Source organism: Xyrauchen texanus, chromosome 7, assembly GCF_025860055.1.
Source record: "Xyrauchen texanus isolate HMW12.3.18 chromosome 7, RBS_HiC_50CHRs, whole genome shotgun sequence".
NCBI classification, from domain to species: Eukaryota; Metazoa; Chordata; class Actinopteri; order Cypriniformes; family Catostomidae; genus Xyrauchen; species Xyrauchen texanus.
In genome coordinates this window covers 5,056,327-5,078,774 of record NC_068282.1, presented here as the reverse complement: position 1 = coordinate 5,078,774, position 22,448 = coordinate 5,056,327, and the positions used below count along the sequence as shown (strand labels likewise).

The 22,448-nt window shown below is 37.1% G+C and overlaps 1 protein-coding gene across 4 annotated transcripts; it reads right to left on the bottom strand.

Moving 5' to 3' along the window:
• Positions 1-20,845, bottom strand: LOC127646446 (RNA-binding protein 5-like). Of its 4 annotated transcripts, none has more exons than XM_052130110.1 (25): positions 20,688-20,845; positions 19,652-19,689; positions 19,351-19,537; positions 19,106-19,261; positions 14,002-14,071; positions 13,354-13,427; positions 12,508-12,591; positions 12,036-12,096; positions 11,222-11,287; positions 10,762-10,922; positions 9,249-9,346; positions 9,013-9,100; positions 8,861-8,929; positions 8,663-8,753; positions 8,417-8,517; positions 8,157-8,298; positions 7,980-8,071; positions 6,724-6,882; positions 6,046-6,183; positions 5,874-5,942; positions 2,864-3,037; positions 2,371-2,445; positions 2,167-2,267; positions 1,912-2,041; positions 1-384 (listed from the first exon to the last, which is right to left on the bottom strand). In XM_052130110.1, the coding sequence occupies exons 2-25, from the start codon at positions 19,666-19,668 to the stop codon at positions 259-261; spliced, it is 2,529 nt and encodes an 842-aa protein (XP_051986070.1). In that variant the 5' UTR covers positions 19,669-19,689; positions 20,688-20,845; the 3' UTR covers positions 1-258. The 4 variants fall into 4 exon arrangements, with proteins under 4 accessions (XP_051986070.1, XP_051986071.1, XP_051986073.1 ...); XM_052130111.1 differs by having other exon boundaries at positions 8,690-8,753; XM_052130113.1 differs by lacking the exons at positions 13,354-13,427; positions 19,351-19,537; positions 19,652-19,689; positions 20,688-20,845 and having other exon boundaries at positions 19,106-19,156.
• Positions 20,846-22,448: the final 1,603 nt, after the last annotated feature.

The following is a 22,448-nucleotide window of genomic DNA, read 5'->3' as shown; positions in this document are numbered from 1 at the left end:
TTGAGGTTCTCTCATTTATTTTCATATGTACAACAATGAGATTTATATAATACAAACTTTACAGTTCAATTTAAACTATTTTGGAAAAAAATCCGAAATCAAAAGCACATTCTTCACATTTCTTTAAGGGCTTTGTACACATGTACACATTTTTCTACAATCATATTTCTCACCTTCAACAACAGAGTTTGTAATTCAAAATAAATATGACACTCCTCAAAGCACAGAGGCCACAACATCCAGACATGACAGAATTGTTTATTCAATCTCTGTGAAGCGTGCAAACATGGCTTTCCTTACGGCGTCCTTGTACGTATCCGAAGCGGAGAGGTTATAGCTGCTCCCTTTAGTGCCCAAACCAGCTCCCTTCATCCTTAACTGGGCCTGCAGACAAAACAACAATCACATATTTGAAAAACATGACTTAAGTGTCAACTATTTGCACACAAGAATGCAGGGCGAAAAATTCACTTTCAGCCACACCTGCTGACGAGTTTAGAAAATATTTGTCACCATGACAAGGAAATATTGAGCAGCTTTTAAACTGCATATTTAACAACTCACAAAAACGAACATATTTTAGTTTTCCTTCTTTGAAAAGTGAAATGAAACGGCACTTCCGTCTTCCAATTTGTAAACTTGTAATCTAGAACGATTTTGCTGTTATGTTAGTGATGTCACACAAACATCAATGACAAACATTCACTTTCAAGAAAATAAAATCAACAAGTCAAAGTTCCAACATTACATGATAAAAAGGGATGCACCGATGTATCAGTTGCCGATATTTATCGGACGTTGGTATATCGTAGTAAGCATGAAACCACAGATATGAAAAAACCAATAGTTGATTTATAATTAGAAACACTTTTGTAGAAACTCTGAATTCAAAAGCACAACCCAGAAATAATAATATCCACAATATGTTAAAGGATTGGCACTCCTAAGAACATATTTAAAAATAAGAATATTTAATTTGAATTTTTTCTCGTTCTCACGTTAATGCAGAAAAACCACCATAAACAGACGTGACCGTTGTGAAAGTGGTACTTTACCTACAGGCTACATAAGAGAAACCATGCAAAACACTTTAAAACCAGAAGTCTGAGATATCGGAAATATATATTGAATATATAAAATAAATATTTTATTTATTGTTAGAACAATAAAAAAAAAGCTTTTGTACCTCTTTATAAAATGTTTAAACATTCCCATGTAGGGCTGTAACTAATGATAATTTTGGCAAATGATTAATCTTCAATTATTTCTCTGATTAATTGGATAAATAACATTTTATTTTCTGTATTTCATTACAATTTAATTTTTAAAAATAAACCAGAAATGATAAATGCTTAAGGATTTTATTTGATTTACTGTACTAAACCCACAATTATATGCGCTCTCAAATCATGAAATGTTAGGGTTTTAATTATTTTAATTATTATTGTTACTTTGAGGAAATATGCAAAATGGTTCCTTTCCTTAACTTGTAAAACTTAAAAAGAGCTGTTCGCTTTAAGAATAAAATGATCCATCAGGGACAAAAATTTTTTAATAAAAATCATCCCAGCAGAAGGCAATGGAGACACCAGAATACGAGCACATCTGTGAGGGCTAAAATGCGTTAGAGCGCCACCTACATTTCAGATCTGTATATTGTGATGGAATGTGGTAGAGAAAACATATTTTCTAGTGCTTTTGGCAAACCTAGTGGAATAAATTGAGACTTTCCAAGTGAGTTTTGCATGTTTACAAAGTTAGCACAACAAAATCCTTTTTTTTTTTTTAATGCAAAGTCCAAGAGTAGCCAAAAAAGGTCAAATTATAACTACCATTTTTTACCTCTTAATCATGTACTTATGACATCAACTATGTAAACCTGGTTATGTGGGGGTTTAGATTGTGTCTTACCTCGATAGGTGCTGTGATGCCCTGCTGGTTTCTGCCCAGCCCCTTCCCTTCTTTCCAGCCCATTGCCTGAAGCATCTTATTGCCAATGTTATCACTGTTCAGTCCGTCTTTTGTGGGCTGTTCGTAATTTCTGCAAAATCAAATTGAACAAAATGGGTGCAATAATTGCATATTCTTTTCTTACAGCACGTAACAGACATTGTTAGACTTGGTTCTAACCTTTACTGGAATAAAACAAGCAGTTCATGAACTTACACTACTGGTGTTGGCTGGGCAAATTTCCTTTTCTTAGGTGCTGGGGGTTCAGGGATCCCGTATTTCTCTCTTCTCTCAGCTGCTCGATCTCTGTACTTCATCTGTTTATTATATGGAACAGGAAAGTCAGTCATTTAACTTCCAAAGAATTTCATTAAAAGAGCAAAATGTGACCACATTTATTTCTACCGAATGACTCCACACCTCGGTCTCTTTCCTCTCCAACTCCTCCAGTTCAGATTCGCTCAGTTTGGCTCTTCGAAGGACCTCCAAGTTTTGCTGGTGTTCACAAACATAAATAATATGTGAACAGAAGCATGAAAGCAAGGTAAAACAAAATGTCCATTTTAATAAATTGCGAGTAAAACTGGCTTGCACAATCCTACGTGGTTGGTGTTTGCTTACAAAAGAGACTATGGTCAAGTCTCTAATATTCTAATTTGGTTCAGGACCTCTAATGCTAATCTTTGGGATTTTTTTTCACCCATTTTAACCTCCTTTCAGGCAAAAATCTGATGGCTTGTAAAAGTATTGCGCACCTATCCTTAAAAAAAGTGCATGATTTTAGGCATCATTCATGAGACTGGGATAAGTTACAAGCCAAAGTTAAATACTTAGAATTAGAGGTTTTAATGTTTAAATTGCTCATTCCCAAGTTTGAGCAAACACCACCAATTTTAAAACTCAACTCAATTACCTTATGCAGATCTGAGAGCTGTTGATGGCGAATCAGAGCTTCTTGATTAGGAAACTGTCTCCTGCATAGTAGACACGCAATCTTCTTCCAGTCGGTCAACTTGTCCTCCCTGTCATCACCCTCTGCAAACTCCTCTGGCTCACTGTCACCGCTGTATGCCGCCACCAACCCAACCTGCATCCAAGGAGATTGTTATAAAACCCAACAGTGCCAGTAATCAGTCAATCAGGCTGTCGTCCAATTTACACACTATCCATACTATAGAGTATACAAGACGTGAATTAGTGCATCAAAAACAAACCATAACTGCCCTGGTCATGTACTATTTTCAGTGGATTTGCATGTATAAATTTTTTGGCTATTATCAGCCATTTTCGTAGTTCTACAAAAATGGTTAAAAAGCCACAATAGTATGCATGAATGAATGATGATGATTTTTAGGGATGCATAGATATGACATTTTTTGGCCAAAAACTGTGGTATCAAAATGTAATTTTAAGTGGTACTACACCTCAATACTTGCAAACTTAAGTATGTTTTTTCCAACCACCAGCAAAGTAGCGGTGTGCGATATGTATTGTGTACGATAATATCTTAATTGTTGTTTTAACGATGTGCGAGCTGACATAGAGTATGTCACTCAATTTGCAAAAAACACGCCTCGAGTCCACGCATTCCCTGCATGATGTAGCCTAGTAGGATAGACTACTACGCGTGTGCATTGAGAGAACATGCTTTCACGGCATGATGTAGCCTATTAGAATGCAGTGTGCTAGTACAGGCATACTTGGTCACTGCACCAAAAGTTAAGCTAGCATAGCTGCCAAAAAATGCATGACTGAAATTAAAAATTTGTAAACAAACAGCGCCAAGAGACAAAATACAGACACCACCAGTCTTTGAAAAGACAGATGTTGCTCAACAGACAGCAATCTGCAAACTACGCTGAAAATCGTTTGCCGTTAAAGACAGCTCGACAACTTATTTGTTTCACCATCTACAAACTAACCACTGCACAGAACATGAAGAATATGAGCTCTGGGTGTCAGCTGTCTATGACAGGGATAAACCAGCCAAGGTACCAGTACAAAAACACACTCAACAAACTTAAGCGGAATCATTCAGCAAAAAAGTGAATATATTATACTAGATCGCTCTTGTTAATAAGATAAGACTTTTACAAACACATTTTTCATACCTGCAAACTCCTCAAGAGTAAAAAAGGTGACCGTATCGCCGGGGGGGGTGGGGAGATGGATGATTGGATACCCGGCTAACGATAAGCCTAGCTAACGTTACAGGGATATTCCACCATTTGGGGAATTAAGCTCATTTTCCACCTCCCCTCGAGTAAAACAATAGTTTTTGTACCGTTTTGGAAACCATTCATACCACTTTTAGCATAGCTCAACGTAATTTATAGGTATGATGACAATACTAGGGGTGGAACGGTACACAGAAGTCACGGTTCGGTTCATACCTTGGTTCAGACATCACGGTTCGGTACGATTTCGGTACAATGGAGTGAAAAGCAAAACAAAAATATAGATAGCATTTTTATCATTGTCTTAAGCCTTGTATTTTTTAAATGAGTTTTATTAATAAAGGCTTAGAACCAGTTTATTTGTAGTGCACTGACAATAGTTTTATACAATTAGTTTATTAATAAAAATTAATAAAAACACCTTGAGATATGTTTGGTAATTGTACCTGAATGAATTTAAAATTAATTTGCTATATTTCAGACCAATATATTTGTTTTCCTTAATTTTAATTAACCCTAACTTTATTCTCATCTGAATTATAAATAATTGATTTCCGTATAATATAATACTACCATTAAAAACACATTTGATTTTCTTTTTTAAGCAACGTAGAATGTGTAACTTAAAAATAAACAGATTAGTACTCTGAGGACAAGAAATGAAAACCAATGCGATATGATGAATGTCCAAAAGACAGAACCCACAGACTGTTTTGAAATGGGGTTGGATAAATGTTTTGCTTTTAAAACTGTGTGTGTGTGTGTGTGTGTGTGTGTGTGTTTGGTTGGGTGACAGTTGTAGGTTACAGTTTGACAAGAGTTTAGAGTGTGACAAAAGCACAATGTTGTATTTGATTGCGAGTGTACACAAATAAGTAAACACTTTGCAGTTTGAATGATGTCCTGTATTAACAAAATGATGGAGTATGTTTTTGTTTCCAATGTTCGAACGCGCCCGCGCGCCTCTCACTCACACACACTACAGCATTACAATCTTGACATCGCAGCCTGTTTATTATGCTGCGTTCACACCAAACGCGAATAGAGCTAAATTTATCGCTATCTAGAGTTTTATTTATTTTTTTCCCGTGTATTCTCTGTGCAAATTCGTGCACCGAACCGTGACACCCGTACAGTTTCGGTTCAATACGAATAACTTACATGTACCGTTCCACCCATAGACAATACAATATTATTTTGTAAATTATATCACATAAAAAGCGGTAGCTAACGTTACTTGAATCAAGCAAACAAATAGCTTTTGTTTTTGCTCCAAAAAGCTTGACTTACCTCGAATTTCACATAGGATTCCTACACGTTATGAGTTTCCATCAGACTCGCGTGGTTGACGCTGTGTGCTTCAAGATTCTGACGCAAGTGCTAAGAGTCCGATTGGCCCAGAGAAATGTCAATTATAAGAATTATCCAATAATGTTTCTCAATTCTAGCCTCCATGGCATGCAGATGAAGGGCGGGCAGCATACCCCCCCCATAAAAAAACTCTCCGGTTCTACGCGATTCACGTAAATGACCCAATTGACCAAGAAAATGGCGATTTTCGCCGAAAAGCGACAAGTTTGCAGGTATGATTTTTAAAGGATGCAAATTATCGTTATCGACAAAATCCCAGAACGTATTGAGATATCATTTTTTGTCAATATCACACACCACTACAGCAAAGTACATACATTTAGTGGATGAAGCATGCAAATTTGGATGTATGGAACGATTTGGATTGTTACAGACCTTTGATAAAGGGCTTTCTTCTTCTGTAGCTTTAGATGCCTCTGTTACAAGTCTCTCCAGTGCCCCTGGCTGCACACATGAAAAAAAAAAACACAAAAAAAAACAATGAGATAAACATACCAAGTAGCATGAAATTCAAACAAAAGAGAATTGGATGCATCTTCACTTATACCTTCTTCTCAAATAGCGTAAAGCCTGCATCAGCTGCCGCCGCCTCTCTCCTCTCCTCCTGACTGATGGGCTGGAAGCTGCTCTTGAAGTCCTTCTGTTTGTTCAGACTCTTGGCCCAGCGCTCCATGTCTTTTGCAATCTGACACACAAAGAGGAAGACACAATCTAAAAGGTCCGATTCTGAACAATAGCAGTCTTGAAATTTTAAGAAATCACCAATGGATTGTTTTGCAAACCACAAGATGCATAATACAAAAAATAAATTAAACCTGCTTTTTCAACTGGATTTACTTAATTTCCACTGACAGTTCCAGGGTTCCTCAGTTTGTTGGGAAATAGTTTACAAAATCCACATCCACTTCTTTCAAACTTCTGTCTCTGCCAATGTTTGTTAGGTTAATGGAACTCGATCTTTCAAATGTACTCAAGTTTATTTGAGATATAAACAAGATATCTTTGAGCACACCTGTATATTCTGGTGTGCTTTCAAGTTATATTGGATTTTAGATATACCCCTCTCTAAACATCACATTCAAAAAGGAACTGTGGTTGGTCATTTTACAGTCCTACACTCTTGTTGAAGTGGGTGGTTTTAGGCCATAATAAACTGCAGTGTGGACCCGACTTTATTACCACAGCCAGAATTATTTTCTAAATGAACTTGGGGGAGTTTTATTACCTGCTGAGCGGTTTTGCTCTTGGGTTTTTCCTTCTTCTCTTTGCTGTCTTTCTGAGTAGACGTAGAGGCAGCTGAGCTGCTGGTGTCAGCCGCGGGCACATAAGCCTGCTTCTCTCCATCCCAGTAAAGATACTGCTGCGTCTGAGAATTGTAGTAGTACTACAAACACAACATTTAGAACCCTTTAATCAAATTAAATTGATTTGACTGATTATACTTATTAGTTAAGTGTACAAATGTGTTCAATAAAACCTTAAAAAGGACAGTCTGCTGTCACCATGCTTGTCTGTAGCATAAAACTTGCTCGCAGAAGTAGGGTTTCACCAATTAATAAAACAAATTTGGATTTTGGTTGAACAATAATCGCATTGGGATTATTCATTTTGAACTCTTGTGTCAGTGGTCGTCATAAGGAAAGACAGAATATTTTTAACATTATATAACATCGGTTGTAAAAACCTTTGGCTGATTAAGTGGTTATCTGCATTTTCCACCACCTAAGTTAACTTACCGTTATCTGCAAAATCCACTAAAGTTGACATCTTTACAGAAGCACTCAATTAAGAACCTAAATAACCTCTTCAACTCAGAGGCCTTTTTGGACTGCCGCCTGCAATCTTTCACACTTAAATATTAATGCTAACCATTTACACACAGTGGACTAATTGCCAAAAATTGGCCAAATGTTTTAGAAAACTGCCTAAGGTTAAAGCAATTAGTTTTTAGCTATTTGGGGCATCAGTGATCAGCACATAAGAGATTTTTTTTTATGTCTTACAAATATCATATTTCACTTTATATTAAAACTGTAGTATTGTGCAAAAAGTTTACTATTCAGTTCACATCCTGAGAATGAATTTTCATTTGAAATATAATTTATCCATTTAAGAGCTATTTGAAAGACTCATTTCATACTAATATTTTTACCATGTGACCTCTAGGTGGCACTGATTTGCGATGCGAATGTTTCAGGCCTTATTTTGTTATTTTATGTAACATGAATGCGGAAGTGAGAGTTAACTATAAACATTTGAGATTTTAAGCTTTGAAACAATACCCCATATGCCTGACTTTGGTATTCGGAGACTTGAACATTTTAAGTGTACATTTTTTTGTTGAAGAGGTTAAACATTTTAGAATGGAGCAAAACTTGACAAATCTATATTAGCAAGAATTTCCATACATTTTCCCATTACTCCTTCAAGCCTGGTAATCACAATTTCTACATTCAAATACAAAACTGGAAGCTAACATACGTGTGTGTTTGGATCATAGTACAGTCCGGTACTTGGGTCATAATAGTACCCAGAAGATTCATCATACTGGTAAGATGACGTGTCTGGAGCATCTAAAAGATGGAAGAGTCAAAAGGAATCAGAGAAATGTAACTATTTTCTGCTTGTAAAAGTGTGGATTTAGCGATTGGCTCTTACTGGCTTGGTTTTCCTGAGAGGTAGCCATTGCTGTGGTGGTTGCCGTGGCTGTTGTTGCAACTGCAGAGGTTGTCAGGACGGAATTAATGCCAGCAGATAGAATAGGCTGGGCTTTGCCATCAATCTGCACAGCTTGTAACGTCTGCCAACAGAATGGATTGTAATGACATTAGCATGATAATAACAGTATTAATGTCTGGAAAAAAAAAAGAAGATAAATAAACAATAATTAATGCTACAAATAAGACAATGACACATGCCTGAGTGGCCAGCTGGCTGAACATATGTGGCTGATAGACCTGTGCACCCTGAGAAATTACAACTCCTGTAGCAGTGGGCAGAATCTTCACTCCTGGAGCAGCTGTCAATCAACACATACTTAACTACAGATCACATGGCATCTCAAAATTAAGCTTATTTTCAAAGTCCTTCTTAAACTAGCTGTCCATATAGGCCAGAGTTTTCCAACAATTTCGCCCCATTTTCACACTGTTGCCTAAATTTACCTGAATTTACCCTTCTTGAAACGTTACCTCCAAGTATGCCGTTAGCCTGGGAAGGGTCCATGGCTCCAGACTGTTGATAGTATTGGTATTCCTAAAAAACGACAGAACAAAAACAGCTCATTTCAGCACCTCAAAAATCATTGATAAACATTTAGATTGCATTTGTTTGTGCCAAGTCTTGAGATGCAGTCTGCTGACCTGTGAATAGGGCATATATCCCTCTTGTAGATAGCTGTATTCTGATGTAGGCTCCACACTCTGCAGAGGCTGTAAAGGGAATTTTTTTTAATGAAATTGGTCATGCATGAATAATTTTTTTCTTTACATGGATAAAATAAAGTTGTTAATACCTGACTAGAGGACCATTGGGCAGCTGCGATAGCCGTGCTGGCAACCGAAAAGGCACTAATGCGGTTTCCATCAGGCAATAACAAATCCCTAAAACAAACAAGAACACTTACTAAAGACGCATACTGAAAAATTAATTGAGCTATACTACATGACAAAAAAGAAAAAACGAATATTGACAGACTACTTGGACAAACAGGGCAAAGTTATGAGCTGCAAACTAATATGAGGAGCGTACTTGCGAGCACTCTTGGCGTAGTCAACACCAACGGTCTTTCCATCAAGTTTGAGAGGGGGCTGTAAACCTTGTAGGATAGTTAAGAGCTGTGATGCTTCCTGTGAAACCAAAAACATCATCAGACATAAACAGAACAGTCACAGTGTAAAAGCTTGTTTAATGCTATTGAAGTTCTTTGACAAGCATTGGTTACCCTCAAAAGAACAGTCAAAGATTCCTTATTTTGTTTTAGAAGATCTTAGAATTAGGGATGCGCCAATATGATACCTGGAGCAGTATCGGCTCCCATACTGATGTTTTTAGATGGATCGGGCATTGGTCCATACGAGCCCGATCCAAATGCGATACTGTGTGTTAGTAGTATTCATACTGTGAAGCTCCAGAACTGACATAAAAGGACCATAAAAACACCATTGAAGTAGTTCATATGACTCGTGCATTTTATTCAAAGCCACTTTAAGATGTGAGATAGCTCTGTGAATCACAAAGGGCAGTGTTTAATAAGTAGATATATAGTATGCTCGTGCAGCATGCTATTGAATTGCGCTGCTCTGGCTACACTCGTGGCTAGTTTAAACCTTCACGCGTTGCGCAGCATTTAAGCGTTACTAACGAACAACATCGGATGTAGATGCTCAATAGTTCGGTTCACTTACAATATGCATTTAGAACAGAGCACAAAGTGCATTTTACCAGAATTTGAATAAGAAACAAATTAAACTACTGTGAACTTGACAACAAACAGACACATACAGGGCATCTAGGAGTTCAGAATGTCAAAATAAAATCCTGAGGGTTTTAAAGTTAAGGTTAACTCTGCAATGTGATCTGCTCTGAACATTCGAAAGCCCGACAAATGTAACGCTCTGTCCAGAATGGCTTCACTAAGCCAGGTTTTTGTGAAGCGAAAGGTAGCAGAGTTTGAAAAGTCCTTGTTTGTACGAGTGAGGTGTAGTTCATCCGATTTGTTGGGTAGAGAGCAGAGATTCGCAAGATAAATCCTCTGCAGTGCTGTTAGAAAGCCACACTGACGGAGCTTAACCAGTGCGCCAGCTCGCTTCCCTCACTTGTGTCTCATAGCACCCTTGAACAACACCTCTGGATAAAATGTCCAGCAAAACATAAAAAGCGGGAAAGGATTGTCTGGTATGAGCTGCCAAATGTTCAGCAGTTTGTCCCTGATAAAACTGATTGGAAAATAAAAGGACTAAACACAGGACAAACAAACAAAAACAGCAAAAAGAACTAGAGAGCTCCACACCGAGGCTGCCATCCGTGGCACCATATAGTTTTCCTTTGTTTTCTTAGCAACCACAGCGATTTGTATACACTATTACTTCAAGGGATAGTTAGCCCAAAATTACAATTCTGTCATCATTAACTCACCCTCATGCTGTTCCAATGTATGAATTTCTTACATGGAACACTTAAAGGACATTAAGCAGAATGTCCAAGTGGCTCTTTTCTGTACAATGAAAGTGGAAGGTAACAGGAACATGTTCGTGTTACTTACCAAAGGAGAGGCCAGCTGGACGAATGCAAACCCTCTGTTTTGTCCGGTCTGTTTGTCTTTAATGAGGCGGATGTTGCCGGGTGAGAGGTTGGCATAAGGGGCGAGTGCAGCAAGGATGGCTTCAACGGTGGAGTGAGGGGCGATATTCCTCAAAATGATGGCTGTCAAGATATGCAAAAACACATCAACGCCAAAATCCTTGTATTCAGAAAGCACAATATATTGATGACAATCAGCCAATATTAGTGTAAATAAATCAGTATCGGTCTTCAGTGGCCAACACTGAAAATCAATAACAACAGGCCAGATTGAAAAAATAATTAATGATTATACCAAATTTTTATGCCAAAGTTCCCTTTGTTGTTTGAAACATTAACACAACAGCTTAACTATCTACATAAGAAAAACAATTCATATTAGTGCATCCATAATTTAGCAGTGAAATTAAAACAATCCTTACTGTCGCCATAGTAATCGCCACTGGATTGAGTCTCTGTGCCACCTGTGGTGCTGCTAGACTCCGAATCTAAAGGCAAACACAAAAAATAAAGCACATTGAGTTTCTTTCAACACAGATCTGTTTAACAGCTCCATAATGGCTTTGGACAGATTAACATATCACTACAAATAGACATATCGGTGACTATTTTGGAAGCTGATAATATCAAGGCTTGTTTTTCCAACTTTTGATGCTCCATTTTAAATTGCAAGCAAATAAACCTATTAATCGAAGTCATTATATCAGTTATCACCCTTTTACATAAAACAACTTATTAGTTAATATCGGCCAGTGTTTATATTTCATTGCATCTATTGGTATAACATATCAATATTCAGTTATTACCAGCCAAAGATTCTGTATCTGTGCATTTCTATATGTATGTCTAGTCATAACCAAAAAATAAAATATCAGTGGTAATTGGGCGAAGACTGCATATCGGTGCATCTCTAGTTAGAACTTTACAACAATTATCGGCCAAAGTTCCTAAACCTGTTCGACTTTTGCCAGAAAAAAAACAACAAAAAAAATGATTACATGATATTGGCATCGGTGCTTCAAGGCATAACATTTAAACAATTATCGTTATTATCGGCCAACATTTCTATATCGATGCATGTCTAGCTACAATTTACCAACCTAAAAAGATTTATCAAGCTGATTCCTGATTAATAAAATGAAATAAAAAAATTGGTTTTGCTCAATGCACAGGCGTGTTTGACTGGAAAATCCGGATAGGTGCAGACAGCGGCTTTCTGTTTGAAGTGCTACTTACCAGCTTTAGCTGCGCCACACCTGAAGCACTTCAGCCTCCTCCGGAAATTGTACAGGCCACACTGCAAGCAACCGGTCATAGCGTTTTAATTGAAAACTCTACTATTGGGCACTAGGTAACAAGCACACTAGAGTGGCTTGAATACTTACCATGAAGTAGAACCAACAAGTAGACCATTTCAACATTTTTAAATGTAACTGCCTAAAAATCATGTCAATGCAATAGACAGACTACATCTGTAACTCATATTTCCAAACCTAATATTGCTGTGTGATGACAAAGTTTGACTGGGGAAGGTTTTTGATAGCATTAGTAGTATTTAAGGTGCAAGTTGGTGTCACTTATGTTAAACAATAATCACCTGGAACCTCATATTAAAATGGTAACAGAACTATTTTAAAATGAACTTGTGCACAGTGAAATACTAAACCAAAAAATATCCTCAAACATCTGGGAAGCCGATGTAACTTACCGAGTTGCACAGCCAGTCCTCAAACTTGTGACGGTTGTTGCTGTAGTGCATGGCAACAGTTCTTCCCTGAATCGTCAGCATTTTCTGCAAGAGGAAGACAGGGTTTGGTTATTTCTTTTCTTATGCAGCTTTGATCTCAGCCCAAGAATAACCACATTAGCCATGAGGGTTTAGGGTGAGGGTCCCCCAGGAGGGATTAACATGTAAGCATGTGTCAGATGTGTGTGTTTGGGACCCGAGTGTCCGGATGGGGCCGGAACAGTGTGTAAAAAAGTAGTCCTTTCTTAATTGGGGTGGGGGGTGGTTGGGGGACTTTGGGGCATTCAAGACAAAGCATATGCTTACCACATAGTAAAAGTGGCTTCTCTGCAGAAAAGAACCATTTTCCCATACTATTCCAAATTTCTCAGAGAAAATGGGTCGGTTAATTATAGCACCAGATGTAAGACCTAATACTACTAGAATTAGCTTCAAATAACTAATAGCACTGGCAAAATTCTTCAAGGTTTAATGAATTTTGCGAGCATGATGTTAAAATTGTCACAAAACCTGTGGCATAATTCCCATTTCAGTCAGTCATTAATTCAAGTCACACCTATTAATTGATGCATTGTTTAACTCCTCCCTCTTAAACAGTTCTGGTAATGTAATTAACATGAATTAGGAGAAAAGCCAGTGTATCCATCAAACGGCTCTTCTATGTTTTGGTCACACCTTGCCTTCAAAAACAGGGGCTCTGGTCCAATACTGTCCATTTAGTCTGCTGGGGCAGCAACTTTAGTCTTTTTCTATTTTATTTGCATTATTCCCCAGAGCAAAAGCTAGACTTGGTGATTAGGAAGCAACCTGATTGGTCTCCATCCATCGGGTAGCATCTTGCAAGTGATAAAACTCCACGAAGGCGAAACCTCGGCTTATACCTAGAGAGGCATTCAGATATACAGACGGGAGGCGTGTTAGTTTAAATGGATCAGTGGTACAATATTCAAACTCTCTCACAAACTGCTTCGGGACCCCCCTTGACCCAGAGAGGCCAAAGAGAGGTATATGGGGGGGTTGCCTGGAAACTTTTACCATAGCAACAGAACCTCGTAATATTCTACCTACTGGCCTTACGTTGATAAAATAGGTTGTTCCAACAATAAAACAAAGCAAACAGTAATAAATCTAAACAAGGCAATGATCATTTCAAACAGTATCATGACTTTATTGGATAATCTTTAATATGTTTTATCCTCTTTTAAAATGTAAATATGAAGAAGCTACATGATTCCAAGGTTACGTTGATGTAACTTTAATTGGCATTAACAGAATTCTGAGCCACACAAAAACTTACCTCCAATCTTGCATCTAAATTTACAACAAAACTCTTTCAACTGTTCTAGCAGTTAACATGTTGCTATGGCAAAAGGTTTTTGTACAGAAGCAGGTTGGCCCAGTGGACACAGGTTGGTTTGTTTGGGAGGAGGAGGACCCGCGGTACATCAATCTCACCTGTTCTCTTTTTCATCAGCCGCACATCCATTGGCTTTGGCCCCTCCAGCTGGTCAATTGCAGCTCGAATCTGCAGATTTTAAATGGGGAGTCAAATTAAATAAAGCAACAAGCATTGAGAGCAGAGATCAACCAATTGCATTTATCTGACCAATGCCAGTTATTTTTATGTTATTTGTTTAATTTTCTAATAACAATATGCAGAACAGTTTTATTATAATACAATTACATTTACATTTATGCATTTGGCAGACGCTTTTATCCAAAGCGACTTACAGTGCACTTATTACAGGGACAACCCCCCCCGGAGCAACCTGGAGTTAAGTGTCTTACTCAAGGACACAATGGTGGTGGCTGTGGGGATCGAACCAGAGACCTTCTGATTAACAGTTATGTGCTTTAGTCCACTATGCCACCACCACTAATTAAATCATTAATCACGAACGTCTGAATGTAAATGGCCTGCATTATAAGACTAATACTGTGCATAGACATAGTCAATGAATTAATGTTCATTAGGGGTGCAAATCGGATGTTTCATCACAATATGATCTTATATAGATTCTCTTGGGCTGCGATCCGATATTTGCCAATAGGCTACACCAAAGTCTGCCGCGATACAATTTCTTTTTCCCTCAAATGCAACCAAAATATAATTTGAATATTTTATTGAGCTCTCTGAAAGTGCAAATTTAGTATCCACATTTTTACATACACAACAAAATAAGGTACTTCAGATGTTGAAAAAAATATATATAACGTCACACAAAAGTCAGCATCAATCATTTGATTACAGCTTATTTTTCAGTTTAATCAAATTCAAAGTACATACATACCCATGACTTGTTTCCAACTATCCGTGCCATCCGCGGTTTTCTTGGCTACAACTTCCACAGTTGTAATGAAAAATTATGTTACAGTTAACTGGGATAAATGTTAGTAAGGGTGTTGGTGTAATGTGTAACGTCTTATAACTGATGCTAGTGTTGGGCAGCAGGTGTTTCTCTTTCCCTCGTTAGTGCTGTTCAAAATGTCGTCGTTGTCAAGATGTTTCACATGGTTGAACTTCTCCATGGTACTTTAAAATAAAAATTCTCATGTAAAATTAAAATGGGTCGCATGTGCAACGATATCAAAAGGAAGCCAGAATTAAATCGCCCATGTGAGCCGCTCTGCATTTGTCATGAGCTCGCATTTTAAGGAGCGCCCGGTTGACATGCTCGCACAGATCCTGTCACTGGAGCTCACGTTTTGTGGGAAGCCCGGTTGATGCGCACGCACAGATAGTAGAGCACAATTTGGCTTCACAGACCCTGCGCACATAGTTGTCCCACATCAAAAGTGTATATAGTGCTCAAAAAGTGAAATGAATGTAATAAGGTTGCTTCATTGCATGACGGAAATGCGTACGGACATAGCTGACATGAGTATTAAAATAAAGGTACATATTTAAAAATAGTCTATATCGATATTTACACATTGTATCAATAAAATTGGATCATTGGATCGATCCAGATCGATGAATCGTTACACCTCTAATGTTCATCATATTTTGGTTCGAGGTAGAACGATATATCAGTTTAACCGATTAATTTGTGCTGATAGTTAGTCAAAAATTGATGTGGATAGTTGCGGATATATTTTTTATTACTATTATTATTATTGCTTCCTGTTCCTCTGTGGCCGGCGCTAGAGGATTCTACAGTTAGAATGGCTTGATTTTACAGTATACTATAACAACGCCCTTTAGATTTAAAAGAAACATTACTGGCACCTCATCTAGATTTGCTATGTTTGAATCTTTTGTCACTGATGTTCATCCATATTTTAATCCTCACTTCAATGCATATTTTGTTATTTTGATTAGATAGTTTAGACAACTTAATTAGGCTAAGTTGTCTAAACTAAAGTGAGGACATGCAAAGAAAAATGTGGCCATTTAGAAACGTACTGGTCAGCACGTACACAGTGTCTCCAACTTCATATCTTGTGAAAAACAGTAAACCTCATTCGTTACCAAACCTCATCTTGTGATACATTTTTAAAGCATATATATATATATATATATATATATATATATATATATATATATATATATATATACATATATACATACATATATCTATACATACATATACACATACACATATATATATATATACATATATATACATATACACACACATACATACATACACACATATACACAAAACCCTCGTTTTGGTGAATATATAGGGCATAAAATTACTTGACTATAGAGCATTGTAATGAAACCAAGTCTCAGTCACTTCAAAATAAGAGTCACAGGTGTGTTTCAGGCTTGTTTATAGTTAAAAGTGCCTGTTTAACTAGTAAGTATAAAAAAATAATAAAAAAATACTGGTTATTATTGGGATTTTGTTTGAACAATAAACTGTATCCAGGATTTTAAAAACTATTGGCCGATTAATCAGTAATCTGCCTTTTCCACCACCTTATCTGTATTGACAAAATCCACTATTGGTTGACCAATAGTTTTGGTCCATCTTCATCTGGTTAACCAAATAAACTATGAAAGAGAAATATTGGTAATTATTTATAAAATCTATCAAACTGACCTTCGGCCTATCTCCCATGTATTACTGTGATTTTACTACAGAAAGTGGTGGTGTTAGGTACATTAAAATCAGAGCGGCTTATTACTTTCATAAAACCATGGCAATATATTAAATAACAGCAGGATAATAAAAAAAAAACACAGCTGTTCAATAAATATTAAAGGGGTCAAGAAAAGGAGAATCAAAATTGCCTTGATATTTAGACATGAGGAAACTATACTATAAAAAGAAACATCACTGGCACCTCATCTAGATTTGCTATGTTTGAATCTTTTGTCATTGATGTTCATCCATATTTTAATCCTCACTTCAATGCATATTTTGTTATTTTGATTAGATAGCCTAATTAAGTTGTCTCAACTAAAGTGAGGACATGCAAAGAAAAATGTGGCCATTTAGAAACGTACCAGTCAGCACGTACACAGTGTCTCCAACTTCATATCTTGTGAAAAACATTAAACCTCATTCGTTATCAAACCTCATCTTGTGATACATTTTTAAAGCAAAATATATATATATATATATATATACACACACACACACACACACACGCACATATACACAAAACCCTCATTTTGGTGAATATGTAGGGCATAAAATTACTTGACTATAGAGCATTGTAATGGAACTAAGTCTCAGTCACTTCAAAATAAGAGTCACAGGTGTGTTTCAGGCTTGTTTATAGTTAAAAGTGCCTGTTTAACTAGTATTAAAAAAAAAATTCAGAACTCAAAACTTCCTTCCCAATCTAAAAAGATAATTAGGGATCAAGCACTGCAAGTACGGACACCCTAAGGTTCTTCTAAGGATTATTATCATTGTTTATAGATGCCACACTGCTGAAACATCTCGTTTTTAAATCTGTCTGTTCATGACGTCACATTGCTCATTTGTATTTACACATCCCACAACATGCGTCATCGCACCCATGGCCCCACCCACTGGCACGCATTTCAAGTCAAGAGAGTAGGCCCTCTGTCGCTAACTATTCCTAACATAACACCCAAGGAGAATCATCTAGAACATGTTTAATTATTTTGTATATAAACATGACCTACACAGACTATTTGGCTACATCTACATTAATCCGGATACATAAAGTGTTTACAAGCATTTTCTAAAAATTGACTGTCTGCAATAAAACGTATGAAAACTCTTAAATCCCTTTAATATGCATGTGAAAAATCACTAATGAAATGCAATTGTCCTAGTGTTCTGTCGCTGGACACCAATTCAGAGTAAACTTCCAGTAGCCTTTAAAGGAATGCAATGGGAAGGTTGTACAAAGTAACATTTATCTTTACAAAGTGTATATCAGGTGCAATAGTGCTGATGTAACGTAGGCCGCCATCTTGATTGTTTTGGGTTGAAAGGATCAGATTACTGTGTCACAAGACAACAAATAAGTAATCGTTTTCTGATATCTCCATTTTCTCAGTCCACACTACAACATTTTCAAATGTATCCACTTGGGAAAGAGTTTCCAAAAACGTTCCAAAAACAAAAACGTCATCTCAGTGTGGACGGAAGGCCAAAACATTGAGAAAAAGATCAAATTAAAACATATTTGTGTGGACATAGCCTTTGACCGCTGCCACATTTAAAAGACAAAAGCAATGTCAAGTTTCAACTCTGAGAAAAAGCAATTCTCTTTCATTCAGCTGCTGCTCCTTTTTGTTTTGAGCACAAACACGTCATGGATGCATTCTTTCATCCATCTGCGCTATTTAAACATAGGACATCTGTGACCGTTTCGGTGTATTTCAGGCAATGTGCACCTCAGTGCGCCTACAGTTTGTGTTTGTGTGTGTAATTTCACCGATCTTTGGACTACTATTTGTTTGTTTTTTTCAGCTCATATCAGCATAGATTTCTTGTGAAACGTCATAATATGATTCAAGCTTTGCAAAGGAAATGTTATGGAAGGATGGGGCAGTTAAAATCACTTCAAAAATGTAAGTAAACCATTTAATTCCTTAATACTTCAATTGTCATGTCTGTTTGATAGTTTATGTTGTTGAGGGATAAGAGATGTGCTTGAGATGAACAGTTTAATATATTCAGATGCAAACTGTTGGATGTGTAAACCCTGCAATTTTGCTTTATAATGTCAAGTTTCAGTTTATTGTTTTGAGGGGGTGCATGATGTTAGCCAATCAGAACAGTGGGCGTTTACGTTGAAGACGCTTAGGCCAAAAGGGAGCATTTCAGACAGAAGGCCAAAAACAGGGTGGAAAATTATCATATATTACTTAATTGTGTTTTGGTGCAAAAAAAAAAAAAAAAAAAAGTTTACAAAATTATTTTAAAAACACACTTCATAACCCCTTTAATCATTAAAATAAGCCATTCTGCAACCAAGAAATATAGCACTTCAACCTAATTGTAGTCTGTTTACAATTAGGCTAATGCTTCAAACATTACTCATCCAATTGGATTTTACAACTGGAGATTTTGTTTTACATATGGCTTTTAAAGCTTGTGGAAAGAAAAGATAGAAGACTTACATCTCCCTCTGCTGTGTTCATGGGCAGACCTCGGAGCATGATGGTCTTGCTCTCCTTTTCATCAGCTGGATCTCCTCTGTAATCATGCTCAGAGTAGTCACCATCTGAGTGATGTCCATCATCAGATCCATCACTGCTACGACGCTTCCTTCCTCGCTGTTACATAGGTAAGAAACGATCAAATGAGCATCAGTCTGTGTCAAAACATTTTACAACCACTTAGCAGAAGTTGAAGTAGTCCTCACCTCAGGACTGTCTCTGCTCCAGTATCGATCACTTCGGTCTTTTTCACCGTCATAGCGCTCGCTACGGCGATCATCACTCCAGCGATGCGAATCATATCCACGGTCATCACGATCTCGGCGGTCTCTGCGGCTGTCGTCTCGAGATTGCTCTGAGCCATACCTGCCACTGCGCTCTGTACGGCTAACCCTGATTAAAAATAAATGAATTAAAACATTCATTAAAACTGCTATTTCTTTTAAAAACATTACTTTCAGAGAATATTTACACTACAGAATTAAATGGGCTACAAAAAACACTTACCGTTTATCTGCACCCATCTTTGTTTCCAAATAAAAGGCCTGTGAAAAACGTAGAGAACAAGGTCAACATGTTACATGCTCCCAAATTTAGCAGTCAGAGACACATTTATTTGATATTATTTGTAGCTTAATTTATGCAAGCCTTGCACACAAATCCAGGCAGACAATCTACCAAGAAAGCAACATTGGTCAGTTCTCAGCACAGTTTTTTAAAAATACAAGAAAATGCATTTTTATCTTACTTCTATGGAGATTAAAACATCTCAAAAACGAGTGATACAATCAACAAATGCATGCAACAAAATGCACAAATCGGATTCAAATGCACAAGCAATTACAGGGGGTGGTTATGAAAAAATGTCTTACAATTACATGCAAACTGTCATAGAAATAAACAGAAGAACAGAAAAAGTCATAAATCAGTTAGCATATCTGCACTGGCCAATATTTACGATTTGTTTATAACTTTTGGCAGCCATCAACCTGATTAGGCCAAAATGGGGAAACCGACAATATCGGAGGTTTTTTCCCTTTTTGGTTTTTTTTTTCAATTCAATTAAAACTTTTTCTTTCTGTATACTGTAGTGTTCTGATGCACAATTTCAATGAAACATTGAAACGTAAATTTAAAATATCGGTCACTTTATCGGTCAGTCCTAAGATTTGAAAATATGCCCAAAAATTAATTATCGACCACAATAATTATATCGGTGCAATTCCATAATCAGTAACATGTGGACAGCGTTTAAACACACATTTTATACATTAATAGAGCATTGCAATTATAACGTGTCCTTGTGTCCTTCGGTGCTTTTTACGACCACTTTTAATATCTAAATACACTTTTAAGTTTTGGCATTGCAATATTAAGCCGTAGAAGAATAATGTGCTGCAATGGTCATCGTGTCCGTCTGTAACACGAACTAAAGTGCAATTTACTAAAGGAAGACGCATCAAAATGGAGACTGCCATTGGGGGTTGTCGTTTCTACAAGGTGAAATACACACCAAATTAACTCCTTAACAACACAAACTCACCAGATATTTTCCAACGAGACGTTGAAAATAACTATTTCTCAAATACTGAGAAATGTTTCGACTACAAACGACTGTCTTCTCGACGAAAACTAAGACTTTGCCCTCAAATCATTCGATGTCATCAGCAGCTAAAATGGTCTACAAGCCCCTGTACGAGCTTCTCCTTCCCAGAATGCCAGTGGACGTGATCACGTGTAGTAACTGTTGCATGACGGGAAATGTAGTTCTTTCGGACGTTTACTTCGAAATTCACCCGAGCTCAGTTACTCAGAGTCCTAATTTGCATGTGCGAAAATCAGGCACTGAATAACTAAATTTCTCAAAGGACAGGCTCAATTTGAGGCATAATATTGATTACCACAAAAATTATTTTCAATTCGTCCCTACATTTCTTTAAAATAGCTAAAATCTGGTTTACACTGAGGCACATAATATGGAAGTGAATGGGGCCAATTCGTAAACATTAAAATAAGTAATATGTAAAAACAATATTCGTGTTAACATGATTTTAGTCTGATAAATTCACTTTCTAACCTTTTCTGAGTAAAGTTATAGCCAATTTTACAGCTTTGTTGCCATGATGACGTAAGCCGTAAATCCTGTTAAACGATTTAAATAACCTAACCTGGGTAGGTCAGCGAGTGAAGAAGCTGACTACCACCCTGGAGTTTACGATTTAGAATCCCAGGGCGTGCTGAGTGACTCCAGCCAGGTTTCTTAAGCAACCAAATTGGTTGCTAGGGAGGGTAGAGTTCACTCTTGTTGGGGTGTGTGGTGAGTTGTGCGTGGATGTAGTGGAGAATTGCGTGAAGCCTCCACACGCGTAACATGCCCAACAAGCCACGTGATAAGATGCGCTGGTTGATGGTCTCAGACACGGAGACAACTGAGATTCGTCCTCCGCCACCCAGATTGAGGCGAGTCACTATACGCCACCACGAGGACTTAGAGTGCAGTGGGAATTGGGCATTCCAAATTGGGGAGAAAATCAACAAAAACAACAAAATAATAATAATAGACAAGTTTTAAGAGAAGAATTAATGTAAGTGATTTTTTTATAAAATTATAAGCTTCACATTTCTGCCTTTAAACTCTCCAAAAACTGGCCCCATTCACTTTCACTGTCTCACCGAAACATCAATTTTAGCTTTTTGTTTTTAAAGAAAAGCGACTTACAGTGCAGTTATTACAGGGACAATCCCCCCAGAGCAACCTGGAGTTAAGTGCCTTACTCAAGGGCCCAACAGTAACCCCTGACCTTCTGGTCAGTAACCCTGAGCCTCAGCCACTGAGCCACCACTGCCCCAAAAAAAGCCCATATTGTATTGAACCCAGAATATTCCTTTAAAACCCTGGAAGTACAGTATGGTCAACATTTCGACAAAGTAGCCTAACAAAACAAAATAAAATCATAAAAAACTAAATAAAATGTAATGGATGGGCTTCTCTCTAAGGACACTAATTTATATAGAATTTAAAATATTGATTTTATTTGTACAAATTTGTTTCTTTACATGTATTATAATAAAATAATAATAATAGTAATAATACACACAATAGTCTATGCAAGAACAAAAACCACAGTACAATAGTAACAGCCTTTTTTTTTTTCATGTATCATGGCAATATAATGTTTTTGGACAGGTGCTGTGGTAGTCCCTTTACCTGTTCAGTGCCATGTATGCGTCAAAGTACCATTATATTACCATCTGATGCGTTTACTGTTCCCTTTTCAACCTGATCTACTTTAGGTGCACTAAA

Coding starts and splice junctions, on each gene's coding strand:
- LOC127646446 (XM_052130110.1), bottom strand. Junction 6,883..7,979: donor ACTATGATCCAAACACACAC/GTATGTTAGCTT, acceptor TTGTGTTTGTAG/TACTACTACAATTCTCAGAC. Junction 6,184..6,723: donor AGAGCAAAACCGCTCAGCAG/GTAATAAAACTC, acceptor TTTGTGTGTCAG/ATTGCAAAAGACATGGAGCG.